This window comes from Colossoma macropomum, unplaced genomic scaffold (genome assembly GCF_904425465.1).
Source record: "Colossoma macropomum unplaced genomic scaffold, Colossoma_macropomum, whole genome shotgun sequence".
Classification (NCBI taxonomy): Eukaryota; Metazoa; Chordata; class Actinopteri; order Characiformes; family Serrasalmidae; genus Colossoma; species Colossoma macropomum.
Window position 1 is genome coordinate 17,101,905 of NW_023494786.1, and position 22,923 is coordinate 17,124,827.

Here is a 22,923-nt window from a genome sequence, read left to right on the forward strand (position 1 = left end):
AAAATGTTGAAATCATTAATAATAAGCACATCCCTACTGTTAATAATATCAGCTCTCAGTGGTTCATCCTGACAGATCAACAGTGAATTTCTCGCTGCTCAGTACTCGGCACATGGTTTTGAATGAAATGGCTTTGAAATTGTTAACGGACAGAACTGTGTGTAGAAGCTGCATTTCACACAATGTGATGGAGCGTTTTTGTACAGTGTGAGTATGTAAAACTTTGTCTGTACATGATGATCTATTCAAACGTATGGAATCATCAAAGAATAAGATTTCTAAAATCACACAGTGTATGTCTGGATTTAGAGAATTTTTAGCTTCAGCTCAAGCAGCCAAGACGCCGAGAGGACAAAACTTGACGTGAGCTTCTCGGATGCAAGTCCTGCTGACACTGAACTACAGAGACTGATGTTAAAAGATACAGATGAGAAACAAAACTACAGCTGTACAGAAGCGCTTTTCTGCCGTGGAACTAAACCCGCTCTTCTCTATTGCAGTGCTACTCAATACAAGGTTGCGTTAAATAACGCAGCATAGCACTTCACTTCAATGCACTTCAATTTAATTCTAAGTAGTATGTTACTCAGTATTTAGTATAGGACAGTAGTTACTCAGTATGGTATCAGACTCTGTATCGATGCATCCCTAGTAAATAAAATAAAATATATTCAACTCAATAAAACTAAAGCTAAACATACTACATTTTATTATTATGATAACAGCAAGTTTCCCAAAAGCATCTCTATTTTTTATTATATCAAAAAACCACAAAAGAAAGAGGAGGAGGCCAGACCTGACCAGGTTGAGCATCATTGTCTCAATGCTGGCCTGGCCCAGATGCTCAGAGCTGCCCTCAGTGTGGCTGTCCAGCAGGTTCTTCATGATGGCAATGGTCTGCTCCACAAACAGTGTGTTTGTATCAGTGATTGGTACCTAAAGCAGGACACACAGCAATGTGTTAGAAATTACGCAGCTAATAGTGAAAAGTGAAATTTCAAAGTATATATTGATGCTGTATTGATAAATCCGGATAATGCAACTCTGCCCTCTTGTGACCAAAACTGCTTACTGCAATAAACATCTTAAAACAGAATGTGCAGTAACCATCCAAAAACAGACCATATGTTTTTATTTGCAACTTTTACTATCTCTAACAAACCAGCGAAGAAAATGTCCCTGTGTGGCAGCACAGAGGTGTCTAAGGAAGTGTAATAACAGGCATCACAGTTTTGTGGGGTTTTTTTTTAGCAGTTTCGAGGTATTTATTTGTGAAGTATCAAAGACTTACGTTGGCTTGCTAAGTGTAAGAAAAGCTGATGTTTCTCACCGGTCCCTGGGTGTCAAAGAAGCGCCCTATGCTGTTGCGCAGCTTGGTGAAGAGCATCGGGTAGAGGGCAGGGCTCAGCTCTAGACCCACCAGGTCTTTAACGTTGGTACGGATTTGCAGGCCCACCTTCTCATGCGTGCAAACCATGAGGGACAGCAGTCGCTCCAAGAACCTGCTGAGGGGTGTCTCACTGTTCACTTCACAGGAGGCCATGGAGATCATGGAGCCCTTGCGCTCACTCAGAGGGCCCATGGGGGGGCTGTAGGTGCCCAGGCTGGGTGTACTGCGTTGCTGCAGACAAACGCCACCCAGAGCACACAGGAAACCGGTCATGTTGATCCACTCCTGAGATGAGAGAGGAGAACCATGTGTGATGTGGAGATGCATTCAATACATTCAAGAAAATAACTAATACCAATATTTATTATCTGATAGACACTAAGAAAACAGGGCTGGGCAATATAGCCAACAATTTCATTCACTATCAAAAATCTTCAGTTATTACTGAATCCATTTCCGAATTTTAAGTCTAAATAGTATTTCAAACCCTTTTTACACCCCAATGTCTCAAAACAGAAAACAAGGCTACCTCCTCCAACTGTCAAATGCGAATACAAAACCGAAAGGTACTTCACTTACTTGCCCATCTTCAACTTTGTTCTTTGGGTGGTTTAGAATTTGTTTAGTTGCTTGCTCCCATTTAGCATGTGTATCCTCCCAAGCCTGAAGTTGGTAAGACATGAACAGTCAAATTAAATCAAGAATAAAAGAAAAGAAAATTACAATACTGTGCAAGTCTGAGACTACGCTTCATTTATGTAATTTCCAGCCAAATCAGCAATTAAGCACAAATTAATTTTTAAGTGTCAGGAAAAAAGCAGAAAACACATTTTAATAGAGAATTACAAAAGCGCCTCAATATAAATATAATTTCATTTTTTTTAGTATTTCATGTGTTCGTCCTTTGCCTTTCTTACAAATATGGATACTCTTTTCAGGAGACTTGATTTCAGTTTTTCATACAAATCTAATCAAAGATATTTTTCCACACCTCCAAAATTCAGAGTTAGAAACTTTGCACTTTCTGCTTCTCATGATCTAAGAAATCCCAGACATATTCAATGTTACTAGGACCCTGGGGTGACCAGCCTGTTATTCAGAGAGCAGCAGCTTCTTTGACCGATTTGCAAATTTTCTTCTTTTTTCTGTCTCCTTTTCTCATTAATGGCGTCTTGACAGCTACACATCCTTTCAGCTACGCAGCACTGAGTTGTCTTCTCACAGTGGAAGGATGGACAGAAACACCTGTGGATTGAAGCTAATGACGAGCTTGATTTTCTCTTATCCCTAGAAGAGGAAAGCTTTAAGTTTGGAGTTTCAATTTCTCTTTGTCTTTTAACCATTTTTTGAACTCCATTTTTAGAACTATTTTCATTTGATGAACCATACCATATATGTAGTTTCTTGAGAAATGTCCCCTGAGAATTAACAACTTTTTTGACTGGTCTCAGCCTTTTGCACAGTACTCTAAAAATAAAAGACTAGAGAAACATAGTGAATGTCCAGGAACTAGCACTCACCTCTATGTTCCCAGCTGTTGGATGCTCTATCCTCCTTAGCAGAGCCATCACTCTCTTCTGTAGGGTAGAGCGACCTACATACATAGTGACATCAGAACATTGACTTTAATACTGAACTTTCAAATGAGGACAAGCAACAACTCACCACAAGCCAGAAATCCAGGAAAGAGTTAACTACCGGGAGCTCTATGCTGTTTGTAAAACTGACCTGTGGCCATCATGTTGCTTACGGAGGCAAACTCCATGAAGGTGTTGTAGTTGGGCAGGACCGTATGTACGGGCAGCTCATCCACACTGCAGCGGATGTCTGCTTCCTCACACAGGTGTCTAAAGCAGGACATGGCCACCAGCACAGCCTCTGCATCCGGACTCCACAGGAACGAGTACAGACATACCTCCAGCTTGGTCTGCGCTTGCTTGCTGATGGGGATCAAACTACCCTGTGTGGCGTTCTCCTGGGGGAATAGAGGGAGTTTAAGATGTCTTTTATAAAGAAAGGGAAGTGAAGAACCTTCCACATTTGTGAGATCAATTCATGTTTGAAGATCAACTAAGTCATCCAAAACAATCCATTTCACTGCTCCACTACTTCTGCAACTGCCTTTAAGATTTTTCGTTTAGTTTTTTTCCCCCACAGAATATTTTCTTACATAAAAACATTTCCAGTATCACTTCAAATTAATTCATTTTGAGGGTGGGTCTATTAAAATAAATTACAAATCAACACAAAATAAGGGCACAAAAAGTGCCATTTGTTTAAAAAAACAAAAACAATGTTCTTCGTAAGACAAGCCTGATGACTTAAGGACGTTAAAAACTTTTGTAAGGCACTGTGTATAAATGACCTCCATTTTGATCAGCTGCACTGTTTTGTGCCTTATTCAAAAAGCAGTCTGGGCTAAAAACACTGTATAACTTCAGTATGAATGTACAGAACTAAACCGCTGTAAACAAAATAGGAGAATATATGAAAATGCATTGTTTTTCATGACCTCACAAAAACAGTGATTTTAAAATGGGTTGTTTTTCCAGCTTATTTCCATGTATGGACTATATGGACAGGCGGAGTGAACCGCATGTTTTGAAACTTTAACAGTGTTTACATACCACATCATACTCTTTTGTTTAAAAACAGTAAGGAAACTCAGTTTTCCATGAGATTGATCCTGCCTTTAAAATAGAATGGGTAATCTGCATGACAGTGCCCTCCGCTGGTCAAGGAAGACAAGTCTAAGGAGTTTAAAAATATATTATTTGTCAGGCCCAAATTTCAGTCCTAGAGTGCTGGGTCTAGCACAATTTGATAATGTCCACACCTACTAAACCTGGCAACTAACAGCTGAGTCGAATCAGGTGTATATGAGCAAAGAAATCACCATTGTGTGCAGCTGACACTTACTCTAAGTTCTAACAGAAAAAACAGAAACTGGCAATTTACCTTTTTAGGAGAAATTTGTGAGAGTGGGGTTTACTCACTTTGTTCTTCAGGAGGAACTTGTTCCTGCAGATGAGAATCTCCCTCAGCCACTTTAATATCTCTGTGCTGTTGATCATCTGGTGGCCAATCAGCTTCTTGCAGATGAGATACAGGACCTGGGAGCTGCAGAGGTTCAGAAGATCAAATGATCAAATAAGCACACAACTCTAAGCATAGTTAGTACAAACAAAACTAATAAGGCAGTTTGCTCAATAACCAACCTGATGTCCCAGAAGGTCTCAATAGGTGTGTCAGGGTTCCAAAGCTCAATGGTCTCAGGCTGATGCAACACCAAAAGTGCCTGAGGGACAAAAGGAACATTGTGAACACACCCCACCACGTTTAATATCTTTGTCAATTAAACATCACCATCTCTATCCTCACCACAAGGTCAAAAAAGGACAAAGATGATAAGAAAAAAAGGAGCAAATTTGATACCTCCATGGCTTCCTGAGAGAGCTCTGAAGTGTGTGTGAGGGGCACCAGCTGGACCAGGCCTATGATGAGTTCAGTTGTGCTGTTCTGGATCTCCTGGCCCTGTTTACCAGGGTTCTAACAAAAAACACACAGACACATTTTCTTTACATGCATATAATTCCAAATGAATCATTTTAACAAAAAATACACTGATTTTCATTAACCTGCTTTGTCTTGATTAGTTCCCAGACACAACTCTTTCTGTTAAGTTCAGGACCACAACCACTGTCACCCATGTTCAACATATTCACTAAGTGCTGGTTTCCCAGACATAAACTAAGCCTAGGCTTGGTCTAAAGTGCAGTGCTAAAGGTGATTTTCCACTGCAATTCTTTTCAGTCTAGTATTAAGCTTAACCTGGGTGTCAGAAACTGGGCCTGGATGTCCAAAAGTTTGCAGACTACATTTATTCAGAAATCAAAAGGTATTAATACGGAGTGTGTCCCCACATTGCTGCATTAACAGCCTCTACTAATCTGGGAAAGCCTTACATTACATGTGGGAATACTACTGTGAGGATTTGATTGCATTCAGTCACAAGAGCATTGGTGAGGTCAGGAACTGATATTGGATGATAAGTTCTGGATCACAAAGGAATTGGATAGTGCTCCATCATGTCAGAGAATGCAATTACACTGCTCCACAGTGCAATGATGTAGTGCTTTATACCCTTCAAGCTGGCATAGATATTGGGCACGGTGACATTTAACTTCTGTGCGGCTGCTCCAGAGCATCCCATTCTATTTTCTATGGATACTATACAAGACGTGTGTGCACAACCAAGTGCTTGTGTCAGAAATTGGTGCACCTGGAGCAAGATTACTACCTGAGCATAATAATTTGAGCTGATCATAATTACTTAAGACAACAGAAATTACTTTCCCCAGTTGTCAGTTTTCACAGTAATGTGTTTACATCACAACATTCAGAATGCAAATTGAGTGTTTATCAGTTGGCTTTGATTCAAATACATATACATGTAAAATGAAATTGTAAATGAAAACAGAAAACAGTTATGAAGACACATCATGGGTCTGACAAAAACAGCAAAAGCTCTACCTTCAGATTTGGTGCTAGAACACGTCTGGGGGCAGTGGTGAGTAAAGTGGTTTCTAATTATTACAACTGTCAAATATCAATAGATAGGAAGTCAAGTCAGTCAGCCAATGTGCACACTTTAGATTTTTCGTTTAAGAAAGACTATTAGACTGTTAATTGCAATTATTTATATAGCTATTAATCATTAAAATGTCATGATTGTGTCCTAGTTGAAGGAATTAATTAGAAGGGGTGTCTGCATTGTCAATAAATGTACAATATAACTAGAAACAAAATCAATAGTGCAAAATCTAGAAATGAGCATTACTAGAAATATTAGTGGAAGAGGAAAGATGTACTTACATGTAGCATTAGTTTAGGGTCAGCATGGATGAGTTTCACCAAAGCCAATAGGAGTGAGCGAGAGTCCAAATCTGCAGACTTTTCTTTGAACTTCAAACTAGTTGTCATCTTCTCCTTGAATGTCAGACTCTGTGAAGAAAGGTTCATCGCTATCATCTATTTCTTTCAAATACAGTGAGATCAGAAAAATTTGCATTCATAATACATCAAAACCCCCCTGGACTAAATATCATATTGTGATTATGTTGTTACATATCTCCATGGTGATAGATTTTGAAATATTAAAGCTGTCGTGAAACCTTGGTGAGATGACAGCTTGCAGTATTTTGAGAACAATTTACCTGAACTATATGATGTTGGTGAGCATACACACAGCACACACACACACACACACACACACACACACACACACACACACAAAGCAAATAAACAGAATAAACCACCAAGTTCTTATTTGCATATCACACTCTTCTAATCTTCTTTGATTTCAGTATTGGAAAGTATTGGGGAAGTACTACAAAGGTACAAATGTTGCTGGGAATCACTACTGCTACGTAACTATGCCATTATATAAACTAGTTCAAATGCTAGCTGAAGCCTAAAGTTGAATTTTAACAAATAGAAGAAGTATGAGGCGGTGCGCATGGAAAGCTGGAATAAATACAGGTCCATTCTGGGTCAAGCTCGCACAGAAAATTCTCCTTTCTTGTGCTATTAGCCAGGGCTTGCATTGGGCACTGACGTGCAACTTGACGTGGCATCGATTCAACAAGTGGACGGAAGACGTCTGGGGGGAGGTTTAGCCATGCTGTCTGGATAGCCACCCACAGATTTGTGGTATTTGCAGGTGCAGGATCTCGGGTGCAAATGGACCTCCCCACCACATCCCACAAGTGCTCGATTGAGCGAATCTGCAGGCCACATTCTTCAGAACTCTCCAAAATGCTCCTCAAATCAATTCTGGACGACTTGGGCTTGATGGTATGGTGGATTATCCTGCTGAAATGTCCCATCATTGTGATGGTACATGAAGGGCTGCAAATGGTCACCCAGCAGTGAAACATAGTGGTCCCCTGTCAACGAAATGTTTACGCAGACCAGTAATTCCAACTCATGCCATTGGAACACAGCCACACCTGTAAGGAACCACCACCAGCCTGCACAGTGCCTTGTTAACAACTGGGGTCCATGGCTTCATGGGGTCTGTGCCACATACAAACCCTACCATCAGCCCGAAACAACTGGTACCGTGACTCATCAGACCACGCCACACGCTGCCTGTCCTCTAGAGTCCTGTTAGCAACCTCACAAACCCAGGTAAGGCACTGTGTCTGGTGTTGTGGTGTTAACAAAGGCACTCTGGTGGGTCTTCTGCTCCCACATCCCACAAAACCTAAAGAACGCTGCACTGACCTGCAGGATATGTGTGTGAGGCCTCCTGTATTGAATGTGGATGTGATTTCTACCAGAGTTGCTTGTATGTTCGCATGGACAATTCCAGCTAGATGCCACCGGTCACAATAATTAAGCACCCGCGGATGGCCACTATTCCCAGCACACACGTGACACTATGGATCGAGAAATGTTGAATGCCCACATAACTTCGGAAACGGAAAGTCACATCAATCTGGCAACGACTATCATGCCTCAGTCAAATTCCGTTAATTCATGTCTCTCTCTCTCTCTCTCTCTCTCCCACACACACACACACACACACACACACACATATATATATACACGCATACACAGTACTGTGACAAAAAAACTGCCCCTTCCCCAATTTCTTCTATTTTTGCATATTTGTCTCACAAATGTTTCAGATAATCAAACTACTTTTGATATTAGACAAGATATCCCAAAATGCTGTTTTAAATGATGATTTAATTTATTGAATTTATCCTGTGTGAAAAAGTAACTGCCCCCTTAGCTACTAAATCAACCAGGTAACCAAATTTAATTGACTACTGGGTTCAATTTCACTAGACACACCAGGCATGATTTCTGCCAGACCTGTTGAACCTAAATATCACTTAAATAGAACCTGTCTAGCAACGTAAAGCAGGCAAGAAGTTCTCAAAAAGCAGTACATGATACCATGTTCTAAACAGATTCAAATGCAGATGCGAAAAAAAGTTTTTGAAATCTACCAGTCTGGAAAGGGTTACAAAGCCGTCACTAAGGCTCTGGGACTCCAGTGAACCACAGTGAGATCCATTATCCACAAAAGGAGAAAACATGGAGCAGTGGTGAACCTTCTCAGGAGTGGCCAGCCTATCAAAATTTCACCAAGAGCACATCAACGACTCATCCAGGAGGTCACAGAAGAACCCAGTTGAAGATCTAAAGAACTGCTGGCCTCACTTACCTCAGTTAATTCCACACTAAGAAAGGCACTGGGCAAAAAAGGCATCCATGGGAGAGTTAAAAGGCGCAAACCACTGCTGACCACAAAGAACACAAAGGCTTGTCTCGCATTTTCCAAAACCATCTAGATGACCAAGATTTTTGGGATAAATTTGTGGACTGATAAGTCAAAGGTGGAACACCACATTCCACCATAAGAACATCATACCAACAGTCAGACATGGTGGTGGTAGTGTGACTGTCTGGGGCTGCTTTGTTACTGCAGGACCTGGATGACTTGTCATAATTGGTAGAACCATGAATTCTACCCTCTTTCAGGAAACCCTGAATGAGAATGTCCGCCTGTCATTTGGGTTATGCAGCAGGACAATGGTCCGAAGAACTCAAGCAAATCCGTCTCTGAATGGCTCAAAAGAAGTTTTTGGAGTGGCCAAGTCAAAGTCCTGACTTGAATCCCACTGAGATGCTGTAGCAAGACCTTAAAAAGGCAATTCATGCTCAGAAACCCTTCAATGTAGCCGAACTAAAACAATTCTGCGAAGAAGAGGGGACCAAAATTCCTCCACAGCAATGTAAAAGACTGATTGCACAGTTACTACCAACAGTGGCACAATCAGTTATTAGGTTTAGGGGGCAAATACTTTTTCACATGAGGGATGTAGATTTTGAATAAATCTTTATCTTCAATAAATGCAATGATCATTTAAAACCTGCATTTTGTGTTTACTCTTGTTGTCTTTATCTTATATTAAAATTGGTTGGTTGATCCGGAACATTTAAACATGACAAATTAGCAACAATAAAATTCGGGTGAGTGCAAATACTTTTTCATATGTATGTGCAAAATGGACAAACATAGACTTTGTTGCCTTTTGTGGATTGAATTTTGAAACTTAGCACTAACAGTACTTAACCAAAACTAGTATTCCAGTGACACACATTCAGTTCCACATGTGCAAATTCACAACTAGCTGATATGAACAAGTGGGTGGAAAGTGTCTCACCGGGGTCATCCTCAGCGGTGCGTGGGCACTGAGGCTTTGGACGACTCGGCTTTGTGTGTCTGCAAACATGGCACGCAGCTCTCCTGAGTAGCAGTAGATGGCATCGATCTTTGGCCACCAGTCCAAGTGAGACTGCAAGTCAGAGGGAGACATGAAGGTAAGATTGTGACACAGGCCCAATGTCCCATCTGTTACTTAAGATCCTGTATGCATGATCAGGTGATGTCAAAAATTCAAACACCAAACTCCAGGAGAATATGCTTTTCAGAAGCAAAAATATTTCACTTTGCACCAAGCTATCCAAGTCAATCAAGTCAGTGTTAACTTAAAAAACTTAAAAAGTTGAATTTGCTGGCCTTGGATGCGTAAACCAACAGAAAACAAGAGCTGTGGTTTCTTTTCTCTGCTAATTACTGCAGTTTCAGGAAACGGCATTCATTTATAGCAAAAGTAAATAAATAAACTAGGTAGCTACCATCAGCTACTCACTGGACAACTACATTCCCATAAATCACATCACACTAGGACTACCCATAATCATCTGATTTTTGCCACAAACCAGCACTAACATAAATAAATGCAAGCAAATTTCCAATAAACCACAGTTCCTATAAAAATATGAGTTTGCTCATAATAAAGCATATATCAAACATTTTAGATTGACTTTGAACCTAGCTCAAGCAGTCAGCATTTACATCTGAAAGTTCTATAATTGTTCTAACAAATATGTTTTATATCTGATATTCTGATGGGTCACTTCCTTGGTTTTAGCCCTGTTGGTTAGCGATTAAACACCACCTAATGATGGCCATTTACTGGTCAAAAGAATTTGTTAAGAGCAGTTTTTCATCTCAGGATTCACTCACATTAGTGATGATTTTGTGCAGAGAGTTGACCAGGACGAAATGAAAGGTTGGAGGGGAGGTGGAGGCCAGACACACCTAGGAGAAAGTGGAGAGACACTTACATATTTACACACACAAAAACAACAACACTGTACTAATCATCAGCAGACAAACACGGAGCATCTCATATTGAAGCGGTAAACACTGCACAGTAGTAAACAGCAGTGAGCCTTCAGACACATTCACCCACAAAACATATGAAGTGGATATTCCACTGAGCTCTAAAAATTAAACAGACAAATGTTTCTAGCTTTCAAATGGACATTTAACCTTGACCGACCCCTACAAAGCAATGCTACACTAATATTAGTCATAACCGTGAGAGCCACGAGTGAGTAAGCCCTGGGAGAGTGAGGCTGACCTTGAAGTGCTGGTTGTTGTGTGGGTTGATGCGGAAGCAGGACACAAAGCAGTCGATCATCAGGTCCACGTCAGCACTCTGGCACCCAGTACCTCGTGAGAATGGCTTAGTGGGGTTGAACAGGAGAGCCTGAGGGACAAACACACAAAAAAAAAAAGTTGGCACTGACCCAGCTTCGCAACAATATTAAGAAAAAAAAATAACATCCACATTTCTCACAAACTTACTTTGAGATCCACTACAATGGACTGCACCAAAAGGAAGATGACAGAATGATCCTCCCAGTTAATGTATGTGGAGGCTTTGCACAGTTTGACACAGGCAATGGCTGCACTCTCTGTCAGTTGCTTGCTGCTGCCATGAACTGCTAAGGCCTTCCTCAAACTCTCCAAGAACAATTTCTGCAAAGGGACAACACATTCAGCTGACTGTGAGATGTTTTGAATTACTTCAATTTTTTCCATTTTTTAAGGTGCTACATATTATGAATAACCAAAAGAGTTTAATGTACTATGCAAACACTGTTACTGGTTAAAAATTTACCTTTCACTCCTCAGTCCATGCAGTACATGCGTGGAAACTAAGGTTCAAAAACAATCTATTTTAAATTTAACTTGGTTGTGATGTTGAAAGCACAAATCACCTATACATATCGCTGTTGGCAGAAGAAAACCTCGCATCTCCACTTTTGACATTTTTCAGCTTTTGACTTTTTTGGCCACCAGTCAATACCTGATACTCTTCATATTGTACGTAAATTTCATGATGAATGGACTAAAAGAAGAAGAAGGTCAGAAGAGATTAAACCTGCTGATGTGTCTGGAACTGAACCTCAGGAGTCAATGAGACAGAAAGAGAACTCTTACCTTGTTGGCCTTGCTGTCCTCCACCACTTCTTTGGAGATGCTCTGTGTGATTTCAGGACAGAGGATGAGGAGGATGATTTGCAGTGGCCACACAGCTGCTTTCCTCTTAGCACTCTCCGCAAAACTGTCCACTAGGTCAAACAGTTTCTCTGCGGAGTCTACGTCATGAGGACAGAGAGGAAATTAAGCCTTCACAGACTAGCTTAGGACACTTCATAAGTCTATAAGCAAAGTCCAAATGTCTGACTGTTAAATGATGCAATAATCCCAATGCAGCACTGAAAAAATCTGCAAATGAATATTCAGAACAGCGTACTGCAACTTAAAATTGTTTTGACAGTCTCTCACATTTGCTATCATTGAAACCATTACCAAAAATCAAAATTAGGCACCTAGGTGCATCTTTCCTATTTTTCTATTGTTTATAGCCTAGTTATAGCACAGTTTATTAAGTTCACTATTTTGCACAATTCAGTATTTTGCTAAATTAAAGCTCCATAGAATCAATTTTAACACATAAAATATCAAAAATCAAACTTGAGTGCTGACATAATTAGAGATGGCAAAACACCACTTTTACTCTTCAATGCTGAAATTTGTATTGGTCAATACCTATATTACATCATACACCATTCCTATGTGCTATATCTGCTGCTAAGTGCAGCTCTTTTTTGCCAGGCTTGTAGTAACCTTTGACCAGCTGCAGTAATCTTTTCGTGATTCCTTATTTGGCCTAAACAGATAAGAAACAAAATGCAACATACAAGCTCTCCACTGCCCTCTGGTGGACTACAGAGTTTAAATATGTCATGGGTCTTCAACATGAGAACGTATAACACTGAAGAGAGGCTTTACTGCCTAACCAAAGCTCAAATTTGTGATATAATTTTTAAAAATTTCATGACTATTTTGCATTTTTCTTGAAACAGATTCACTCTTTTTTCCCCTCCAATATCCGATCCAGCATTTTCTAGCAATATTGGCCCGATATGGATACTCCGTATCGGATCGGTGCTATTTGTACTCACGATGCAAACTTGTATCAAATCTTAAAATATATGTTTAATGTTACAACCCTACTGACTGACACTTCATCTTCACATTTTACTCACCAGCCATATCAGCCTGCGGTCTCTGATACAGCATAGTAAACTCATCAGGGTAGTACTCCACCCAGTTCCAAAAAGCCTAAAGATCATAAAGATGAGGACCAATTAATTTTCCATCATTTGTAGCATTATTTCATCGCCAGAAAAGTTCCTAAAAGACATACCTTTTCCAAACTATTGATGACAGCAAGCTGTGCAGGCTTCTTCAGTGCTTTAAACTTCAGTACAGTTTCTGTATGGATACAAGCATTAACACAAAAAAACACTTAAGGTGGTTTCAGAAAAAATCTTATGCACTCTTATAATGCAGCAATAAAAACATATTCTAACATGAGTTCCATTTACCTTGCAATAATCTCTTTAATTTGGAGCAGTCCACGTTGATGTACTGAATAAGCTCTATGTCATGAACATCCACTGTGTCCTCTGTGCATACTGTGAGCTCCTGTAACCTTTGGGATGTGAGAGAGGAGAGACAACTAAGTTTCAACTTTTTTGATTAATTCTTAGTTCTGTCATTTTCTGTTAAAAAAAAACACAAAAAAAACAAAGAAACAAACCAAAAACAAAAAACAACATGTACGTGAGTGGCTTCCATGAGTCGAGGTATTTTGACTGGTTGTTTGAGATCACAGGATATGTAGTGAGGCACAAACAAAGATAGTCGAAGAATACAAAGACAATCAAAAGCATTCTGCATCTGGACCTCGCCCTCCACCACACAGAAAGGGTGTGTGTGTGTTTTTTCCTGCTCCCTTCCAGGAATCATGTTGAGATTGGCTGTTTGAAAAAGACAATGACTGCTTTACCCATGAAATGGAGCAGGAGTCATGGTTTAATGAACTGTATCGCTGTGTTGGACTCTTCATATATACTGATCCCCTCGATTCTTTCATGTGGGACAAAATAAAGCATTGAAAATGTATTACATATAGCAGGATAGCTATATGTAGCACATTTTAAACGCTTTGTAAAAATATGCCTGTAAAAATTTAAATCCAGGGTACATGTAAAACATTACGTAGATACATTTAAAATGTTTGTTTTTTTAAGAATATAGGACTACACGCTGAAAGAAATCATTTATATACAGGTGTTTAAATGTAGCCATAAGCCAATTTGCTTCTGCACTAATAAAGCATGCTCTTATCGGGTGTTGTGTATGACAGCCTTCTAAGCTTCTTTAAACACATTTGACTTTAAGGTAAAAACCATGAAGAGTGGTTTGAGAATGTGATACGTAGAGTCATATTCAAAAGTCTGAATATCCCTGGTCAAATTATGTTGAAGTGAAAAAAAGGTTAACCTCTGCCGGGAAAAACAAAAATATGGCATTTTTTGCAACTTTTAGTGCCGTTTCTATGTATTCGCCGAGTTTAATGTACTGGGAAAAAAATAAAACATAAAAGGCCACATTTTATGTTGCATTTTTTCCCAATATGTTAACTTCAGCAAATAAACAGTAATTGCGCATTAAATTGTGCAGAAGTGTGTTCTCTGTAGATGATGCGCACTTACTTTCACTTAGAAACTCAACGAAACACGTAATTTACGAGAAAATGGCAAACGATGGCTGGATTTTTTTTTTTGTATTAGGTTTATTTTTGTATTTATACCCCTTAATCATTCATAATCAATTTTATTTGTTTGTGTTATTCAGTTACAGTCCACAACACTCACAAGTGCATCATTAACGTCAACAGCCTACTGAATCATTCCTTTACCTTCAATGGCACCAAAATTTCCTAGCGAAAACTCTGCTAGAGGTGTCTAAGACAGTGCACACCGCTGAAGAGGACCTCACTGTGTGGGACAGTACCTTGTGGAGATGCGGCTGAAGACGGCATTGAAGTTGTTGCAGCTGAGGGAGAAGAGCACGGCGGAGGCGGAGCTACGCAGCTGGGCCGCATGCTGCTGGCCTTCACGACACGAATGCAGGAAGTGACAGATTTCAGGGAGCAACTGCTTCACCAGCATAGCCTCATCCAGCCGTAAGCAGTCCTTGGTTTGCTGCAGAACACATACATACATTCGTTAGCATCCCAGTTACATCTTGGAAGTAGAACTGAGTAACTGAAATAACTATTTCTTCTTTTAAACTCTGTCACAGACGCACACAGAAAGCTCCAATTTCACATGAAGATACATTTAATCATGAAAAATATGATATCACCACCGTTTCCATTAGAAACGTTACATTTAATGTTACTTGAACAAACCATAGACACAGGTTGCTTGCACCACTGTGGAAGTTTAACATAATAAATATTATATATGAATCTGAAAATGACATTAAGTTAACTGATCCATGACATTAACCAAACTTTTTTTGACTGTCCTTTTCACTATTTGATATTTAAATAAAAACACGCAGGAGCAGATACTACATTTCAAAATAACCTGTAGGTGACTGAAAACCAAAGATGAAAATTAAAGCCAGAAGACCAGCAGCAAGTGAGGGGAAACTAAATTCACTGACTGAGCACCCAACACATTAATGAATCAATGCACTCACTCTGATGAAGCAAAGCCCAGAGTGCTAAATCTGTCAAAGTATTGACTGATCAATCACTATGCATGTAGTAACAATGGCAAACAATTCTGTGAGGCCACTTACATTAACAGAAAACGACGATCATTACTAAAGAAAACATTCAATACTGTCTGACTAAGTTTATTCTTGTGTAGAGTTTAATTTACAGCAAGTATCCTGTTAAACTCTGCCCCAGACAGAAAGAAATGACAAGCTGAGGAAAGTGAGCAGCTGTCTCACATCTGACAGCATATTAATGAAATATCTATACAGGAAAATCCTGCCGATCCCACTGGAAGCAAAAAAAAAAAAATGCTAACTCAAGATGAGGAAACACCTGCAAATGTAATCTTCTGCGGAGGCAAGTCTACAGGCCTCTTTTTGGACGAGCAGAGACTACAAGCTTTAATTGTATCAGCAGACCATTGTGTCCTAGACCCGAACAAGGCGAGCCAAGATTTAAGACAGACACCAAAGCATTTTCGTTCACTTTATGTTGCTTTGGATTTAAACAAATTGAAAAAACTAAACAGTGGAAATTTGTGAAAATTTGTCACTATCCCAATTCTATAAAATCTACAGCTGCATATGTGATTGAACTGTATACGACTGACTGGGTATGTGAGTGAAAATAGTCGATACTGAAACATGACTGACTGCTCACCCCTGCCAAGCACTTCTCCAGAGTGTCCAGGATGATGAGCTGGGAGAGGTAGAGGTTCTTTTCAGCAGTGTCCCCAAAAATCCGCTGGAAAAGGGAGACAAATGCACATAGAGACAGTTTCGGACAACGGTCAATCACAACAAATTCTCTTTGCAGAGCAGACATAGGCTTTCCATGAGTCAATCAAATTAAAGCAACTTCACAACTAGTAGTGGGTAATCCAAAGTGGGGGTCAAAAAGTTTAAGACCACAGTGACATTGAGATTTTTTTCATATAAAGGTGAAAATAAACGATAGAAAGTTTTAGAAATTTGAAAATGTTGAAAGAGAAATGTTATGACAAGTGAAATGAAGAAGAAATATTCAAGATTATACACTATTTATGGGTTACTATTCAAATGTAAACATATTTTGACATTTGTCCATAAGGCCTTTGCACAAAAGGTCAGTTTTTAGTCTAGCGGCTTTTTCCACAGACCTGCAGAGTCCAAGCCAGCTTGAGTTCATGCTGTCATTAAAGCAAATATTAAGACATTCATGTTAAAAGTTTAAAGATTCTATTTTTTACTTACAGTTATGCCGATGATATCGTTTGTAATAAAAACTTGTACATTAAATTAGGATAAAATACAAACAAAATCAAACATTTTCACTAATGGTCTCAGACTTTTGGAACCCACTGACTGTTAAAAGAACAAGATCTTATATCAAGCACTTTTAGTGCATTTCTATTAGCCTGTTTGTTAAAAATTGTTGACACAATTTATTGTGTTTTTATTGGTTTATTTAAAAAAAGGAAAGCTGAGCTATAAAAGGTTTGCACTGACAGTGACGATATGTAAAAACACTGGGGACTTTCTCTATGGGGAAACAGGTCATCGTCTGGCAGTTTCGCAAACCCTAAAACACATGAACTTACCATATTGTTAACATTTTTGAGGATGTTGGTCAGGCCATTGATGACGAGGGAAAACTTGTATTTCGAGATGTTGATCAGACATTCCTTGTTGTGCTCTGTGCTTACTTTGGTGTGAGTGTTCTGCTGTCCTGTCTTAATAGGGAGCTAAAAACAGAGACAAAGAGAAGAGGAAAGAGAGAGAGATTGGACAGACGTCTGAGTGATTGATGCATCTGTTGGGTTCATGTAAGGAAGCAACACAACCATATGAAACAGTTCAAGTGCATTACTCAAGGCACTGGGAGCGTCATGGTGTGTAGGCATAGGATTGAAAGAAATTGTGCTTGACACATGGAGACTTCTCAAGACCCCACCCATTCCCTCCAAGCCAAATCTCCCACACCTAAAGTGTTAAAACAAAGGAGTCAAAGCACTCCAGACTTCCGATTTCCAACCCCAGAGCGTGGCTGCACACCTGCAAGCCAGCACATCTGCTAACATACACACAAAGCATGTGTCTGGAGCCAGGCCTGCTGTAAAGCCAGTATAGAGGTGCTTACTTCAGAAAGCATGAAAGCACACTTGGCCTGCCTGTGTTAATGAACCATGAGGAGACTGTGGGGTGGTGGTGGCGGGGGGGACTTTCTTCCCACTAAACGCTCCCTGATGTGGACTCTTTTGCACTTTCTTTTGCAAAGCAATGCATTCACCTTTGTGTCAAAAGCAGTCTGTGTGTGTAGGGTTGACATTTAGCAGGACGTTTTACGCCCTTACCATACGAAACGATATGAAATAACTAAAGATGGCTCTGATCCGATATTTACCATCGGTATGGATGAGTACTAGCAGAAAATGCTAGACTGGATATCGGCGGTAGAAACGAAAGGAACAAATCTGATAATTCTCTAACAAATCTAGCCTGTCAAACAGTCGAGAATTGCACATGGCACAACATAACTTAAAAGTGAAGTAAAATAGGTCATTTGATAACAGCAGCCACTGGGGATGGAACCATAAAACATATGTTAGCTTGTGGCTAGTGTGTTAGTTTGGGGCTCACATATTAGCCTGCGGTTACAGTGTTAGATTGGGACACTGTACAGCACCACTTGTGTTCCACATGATGCACTTTTGAAACGTAGAATGCTACAATAAACAGAAAATGGAAACATTGATATAGCTCACGTTTTTAGCCTTATTTATGTTATATAGTATCAAATCGAGTTTTGTGAATTATTACACCCCTAGTACCCACATATGTGGGAGCTGCTGTGTGGAAAAACTTTTCACTAAAGCAAAAGTAAAAAAAAAGTATTTAAAGAAAAATCGTTGGACTAATATTAGCCGACGTTCAAGATTTAGGAATTGAATCAGAAAAGAAAAAGCGATTTTGTGCCTCACACCATGCTGATCGTTCCACACTTGGACAGTGAATGAACAGCTGTGGCAAAAGATGATCTAACTAACAGATAAAAGTTTGCAACATCTGGCACGCATAAGCTACTCGTTTTTCGTTTGCCTTAGCAAATTCAGAACACTCAATCTGATCCACAACAAGATACAGGCAGCTGATTCTCAAAGGGGCGCAACTATAGAAATGGCCAGTGTGTCTTTGAACATGTCAGGAAGAGAGCAGGAGAGGCCCCTGGGGTTCCCTTTCTCTCCGCGCCTCCGCTCCATAGCCCTAAGGGAAAAGCGCGTGGCTGCAAATGAAAGTCCCAAGACCAGGGAAGAGTCAGGCTTCCGGCGCACACACACACACACACACACACACACACGCGCGCGCACACACGCACACACGCACACACGCACACATACATACACAGCCCGGCCCTGCTGACATCCATTTTAATGCAGGATGCCAAGAGACAGTGAGCACTTTGTTTCCCAGGCACGGTTTAAAATTCCTTAAAGGTCACGGACCAATCATTTCCCTTATGTGCACTTTGGCAGAGTCTGCTACACTCATATGCGTGCTGTATGGATAATGCATGGGCAGAACATACAAAAGCATACAAGGCATGATGGCAGATCAAAAGTAACTTTATTTCAGAACCATTTCTGCAATACTAGTTTTGAGAATTGCCGCACGTACCAGTCATTACTTCAACCAAATGTATTTTCCTGCATGGCAGAACTCAAACACAATAGAATTTAATCAACTATGGGTCTATATTTCACACAGCATTAATGAAACCCAATCTACCAAAAAACGGGTTGTGGGTCAGACCTGGTCAAATACCCTATATTTACTGAAAAAAAGAAACAGTACATCTGCTAGAAATAAAAAGGCAGGATAAGGCAAATTGCTTAAAAAAAAAAAAGCTTGCAGCCTCCGTGACCAACAGCAAGCCAGATTTGCAAAGACTTCAAGCCAACACATAGCAAGTACATCTGTACATTAAGTGTTGGAACAAAAGTACATACTTTTAATGACTAATGCAACGGCAAAAAAGATTATGTATCTGATTAAACTATCAGGAAACAAAGATTCCCAAGCGCAACAACAACGATGGCCTTATTTTGCCATTCCCATTAAATTCTTTTCAGATTTGTTTTTAAACATACATGTTTTAGTGGATACCTATCCTGAGTAGGCCCATCTATCTTTTGTGGTATTTAAAGAATACAAATCAACCAGCTCCCATTCCTCAGCTGTCTGAGCTTTCCCCAGAAAGGATAGATTGGTTTTCCATGACCATGCACTGGCATCTGGGAGGTCATTGTTTCAAGGTGCTCTCTGCATTCATACTGCTGACATAGCAATAGGCACCGCAGAGGACTATCACTAACAAGAAAAGAGCAAAGCCACACAGAGGAAAAAATAAACTAGCACTTGGTCTATTTAGGCGTTCACCTTTTGGCAGTGAACAATGCTGGCTGGCTTCAGTGTACAACACTCTATTGCTGTGGAATGATATTTTTTCATGATGACAACACTGTGAGCCTAAATGTTATATGATAGTGACAAAAGAGTGGGTGACCAAGGGAGGCAGGGGCTTGGCCGGCCAATGAACTTACCCTAGTCAGAACAACTGTTTAAAGTCGTCTTACTTAAAGAGCTCTGAGCTGGCTTAGCAATAAACACAGACCAAATCCCTCATTACACTTTCATCAAACTGTTATGAGCCTCGGCCAGGCACTAAGCCCCTACACAAGCACCAAGAGCCGGAGAACGGCCACTAAAACCAGGGCTTTCCACTAGCTGGTGGCGCTGGGTAAGTAGACTTGACAGCTGCTGGAATTAATGTAAGTTAAGCTAAAGTCAAGCTGGCCTCAAATGCAAAAGCGAATAAACAGTGCAGCAGAAAGCTGGCCTTTTCATTGACAAAGTTTCTTTCCGAGTTGCAAACGTCTTTAAACAAGTCGTATAAAGGCAGTAACGTGAGCGCTACGCAAGTCTTCAGATCAGATCTGATCAGATCAGTAAGAATCAGATCTTAGCTCAATGAGCACAAGTTAGAGACCTTAGCATTTTTTCATCAAAAAGGCACTAACAACTCAAACACAGAGCCCATCCACTTCCAAATCTTGTGAGCTACACCCAGCCATCATTTCCAAATATTCAGCGCTACATTTAGCGATCAGTACCCCGCAGATATGCACAGCGAGCCGCCAGATTCACCCAGAGCTGCACGGCAACTCTAAGCTAACGTTAGTCTTGTCAACAAAACAGTGCGTGGCCACCAAAACAGCTCGGTGACCGCCTTTTGTTTATATGCAGTCAACCTCCAGGAGAGCTCCGCTCCCCTCAGGCTTCAAACAGCGAATAAACTGTGAACGTAGCCGAGCAGCGCTCCTCAAAGTTGCCTGCTCCTCAGGACTGACTAAGGTTAACGTTTACGGGCGAGAAGCTAAAGCGACAGCGGCTAGCAACCACGACGCTTAGCTTCCTAAACAAGGCGGGCGAGAGCAGCTCATCACCGCCGAGCGGCTTCTTTTCACCCCTCTGAAGCAGCAACAGAGCCGCGGTGGCTCGGGGCTCCTGACTGTGAACACCGCCTTTGCCTTTGGCCATTTCTCCTCAACATCTCCACCAGCAGCAGCTCCATCATCCTCCTCCTTCTCCCTCAGTCTTTCTTACCTGCTCGTCGAATCTGTTAATCACGGCCTGGACCCACTCCACTGGTTTGTGCGCCGCCATGGTCAGGCGGATTTGGACCGTGGCTCTCTCTCCGCCCCTGGGCTCCAACCGGCCTCGTTTACCGCGCGAAACACCCCGCAAGCGCTCCCCAGTCTTGCAGGAGGAGAAGAGAGAGGGAGCGGGGTTCAGTTTTTCACTTCAAGCATAGTCCACAGCGCCGCCATGACACACCACCGGAAGTTTGAGTCCTTCTCTCCAGTCTGGCGCTGCGCTTGCGCGGCTCTGCTGCTGCTGGAGAGACATGGAGCTCAGAGAAGCGGGAGGCTGCAGACACCTGCTCATCAAACAACGCTGTTTTTTTTCTCAGGAGTGTTAATATTGAGGTTGTCTTTGCTGCAGTAACAGCCTCTACTCTTTTGGGAAGGCTTTACACTAGATGGTGGAACATTGCTGTGTAGATTTGATTGCATTCACTCACAAGAGCATTAGTGAGTTCAGGTGCTGATGTTGGATGATTAGTTCTGCATCCCCGAGATATCTGATGGAGCTCCATCACTCCAGAGAACGCAGATCCTCTGCTCCACAACCCAAGGCTTTATACTCCTCTAGCTGACACTTGGCATTGGGCATGGTGACCTTAGGGTCACGTGCTGCTGCTCCAGAGAGTCCCATTCTCTTGGTCAGTGTTTTTTCTATGGAGAGTATACAAATTGTTTGTGCACAGCTGAACACTTGCGTCAGCAATGGGTGCACCTTAAAAGAGGAACTCTTTTTTAAATTTCTACATAATCAAATGGTTAAGATGTAAACATGGTCATTTAGAGTGGTTGACCAAGTCAGAGTGGTGGTGATAGGAACGTCAGTAAGTTGTAGCTGACAGATCTCTGAATTGCTAACTGCAAAGCTAACCTTACTGCTGTTTGGTCTGAAACATTTTACAATTGTATTATATTTTACAATATTGTGAGGAATATTGTGTACTCAAGCTTTAGCAGAGCTCAGTAACACTGGGCCTCATTCACTAATAACTTCCTAATTTTTTTCTTAAATTTGTTCTTGAGAAAGGTGCTAAGAAAAAGTCTATGACAAATTCCTGATGTGTTCTTTAAGAGCAGAATTGTTCACACTTTTGTGCTCTTGAGTGTCTGTAGATTCTGTTCTTACCTAAGAACAAATCTCAAATAAGAAATCACTGGTGAATGTTAGAATCTTCATAAAACTGCATAAGTGGGTTTTAAGAAGAGATTTTCTTCTTAAGAACAGTTGGTGAGTGAGGCCCACTGAGATTTATCAGTCAATGTTTGTAAAGAAGCTGTTTATAGAGGTCAGAATTAGACTTACCAAAAATGTAAAAAGTAACTGTATTCTGAATACTGCCTTTACAAAATGTAACTTGGACTAAATACAGATACTTAATTTCTTATTCTGAATATGTATTCCCAATACTTACATTCCCGCTATATCCCAATCCTGTGCATAATTAATAAAATAGTTAAATTTGTGTTGCAGACATCCTGACCCCTGGTTTCCATCATCACCATGTTAAAGATATCTAAGTCAACGAGTTTCTTTACAATTAACCATTTCACATCAGACTACTCTAAATGAATTTGTTTACATGTTAACGATTGAATTATGACAAATTTTGAAACAATCAATGGAATTCTCCTTTAAAATAGCTGAATTAAAGGTGTCTGTGCACTTCTGGACAAGTAGTGCACCTACAGGACCCGAATTTATATTTGTCTTGGAAGTTAAGGGCTTTTGGAAGCTGTGTAGGATGACTGTACATCGTAAATCAGTCACAGGATCTTTTGTTTTTCCATCAGCACTCCTACACAGTGTTCATTGGCCCTGGAGTAAATGAAGG

General features: G+C 40.5%; 1 protein-coding gene across 4 annotated transcripts in view; it reads right to left on the bottom strand.

Moving 5' to 3' along the window:
- The window catches only part of nf1a (neurofibromin 1a), a 73,643-nt gene extending 52,343 nt beyond the window's left edge, over positions 1-21,300 (bottom strand). For all 4 annotated transcript variants that reach the window (XM_036562477.1, XM_036562460.1, XM_036562470.1 and 1 more), the window contains exons 1-21: positions 21,054-21,300; positions 16,991-17,134; positions 16,072-16,155; positions 14,694-14,884; positions 13,220-13,326; positions 13,039-13,106; positions 12,878-12,953; positions 11,766-11,923; positions 11,127-11,300; positions 10,900-11,028; positions 10,500-10,574; positions 9,634-9,765; positions 6,266-6,394; positions 4,826-4,939; positions 4,609-4,688; positions 4,387-4,510; positions 3,119-3,365; positions 2,911-2,984; positions 1,970-2,053; positions 1,331-1,675; positions 797-936 (exon numbers count right to left, since the gene is read on the bottom strand). In XM_036562477.1, coding sequence (XP_036418370.1) covers positions 797-936; positions 1,331-1,675; positions 1,970-2,053; positions 2,911-2,984; positions 3,119-3,365; positions 4,387-4,510; positions 4,609-4,688; positions 4,826-4,939; positions 6,266-6,394; positions 9,634-9,765; positions 10,500-10,574; positions 10,900-11,028; positions 11,127-11,300; positions 11,766-11,923; positions 12,878-12,953; positions 13,039-13,106; positions 13,220-13,326; positions 14,694-14,884; positions 16,072-16,155; positions 16,991-17,134; positions 21,054-21,113 — 2,735 coding nt within the window. In that variant the 5' untranslated portion in view covers positions 21,114-21,300. The remainder of the gene's footprint in view (positions 1-796; positions 937-1,330; positions 1,676-1,969; positions 2,054-2,910; positions 2,985-3,118; positions 3,366-4,386; positions 4,511-4,608; positions 4,689-4,825; positions 4,940-6,265; positions 6,395-9,633; positions 9,766-10,499; positions 10,575-10,899; positions 11,029-11,126; positions 11,301-11,765; positions 11,924-12,877; positions 12,954-13,038; positions 13,107-13,219; positions 13,327-14,693; positions 14,885-16,071; positions 16,156-16,990; positions 17,135-21,053) is intronic.
- Between the last annotated feature and the right edge of the window lie 1,623 nt (positions 21,301-22,923).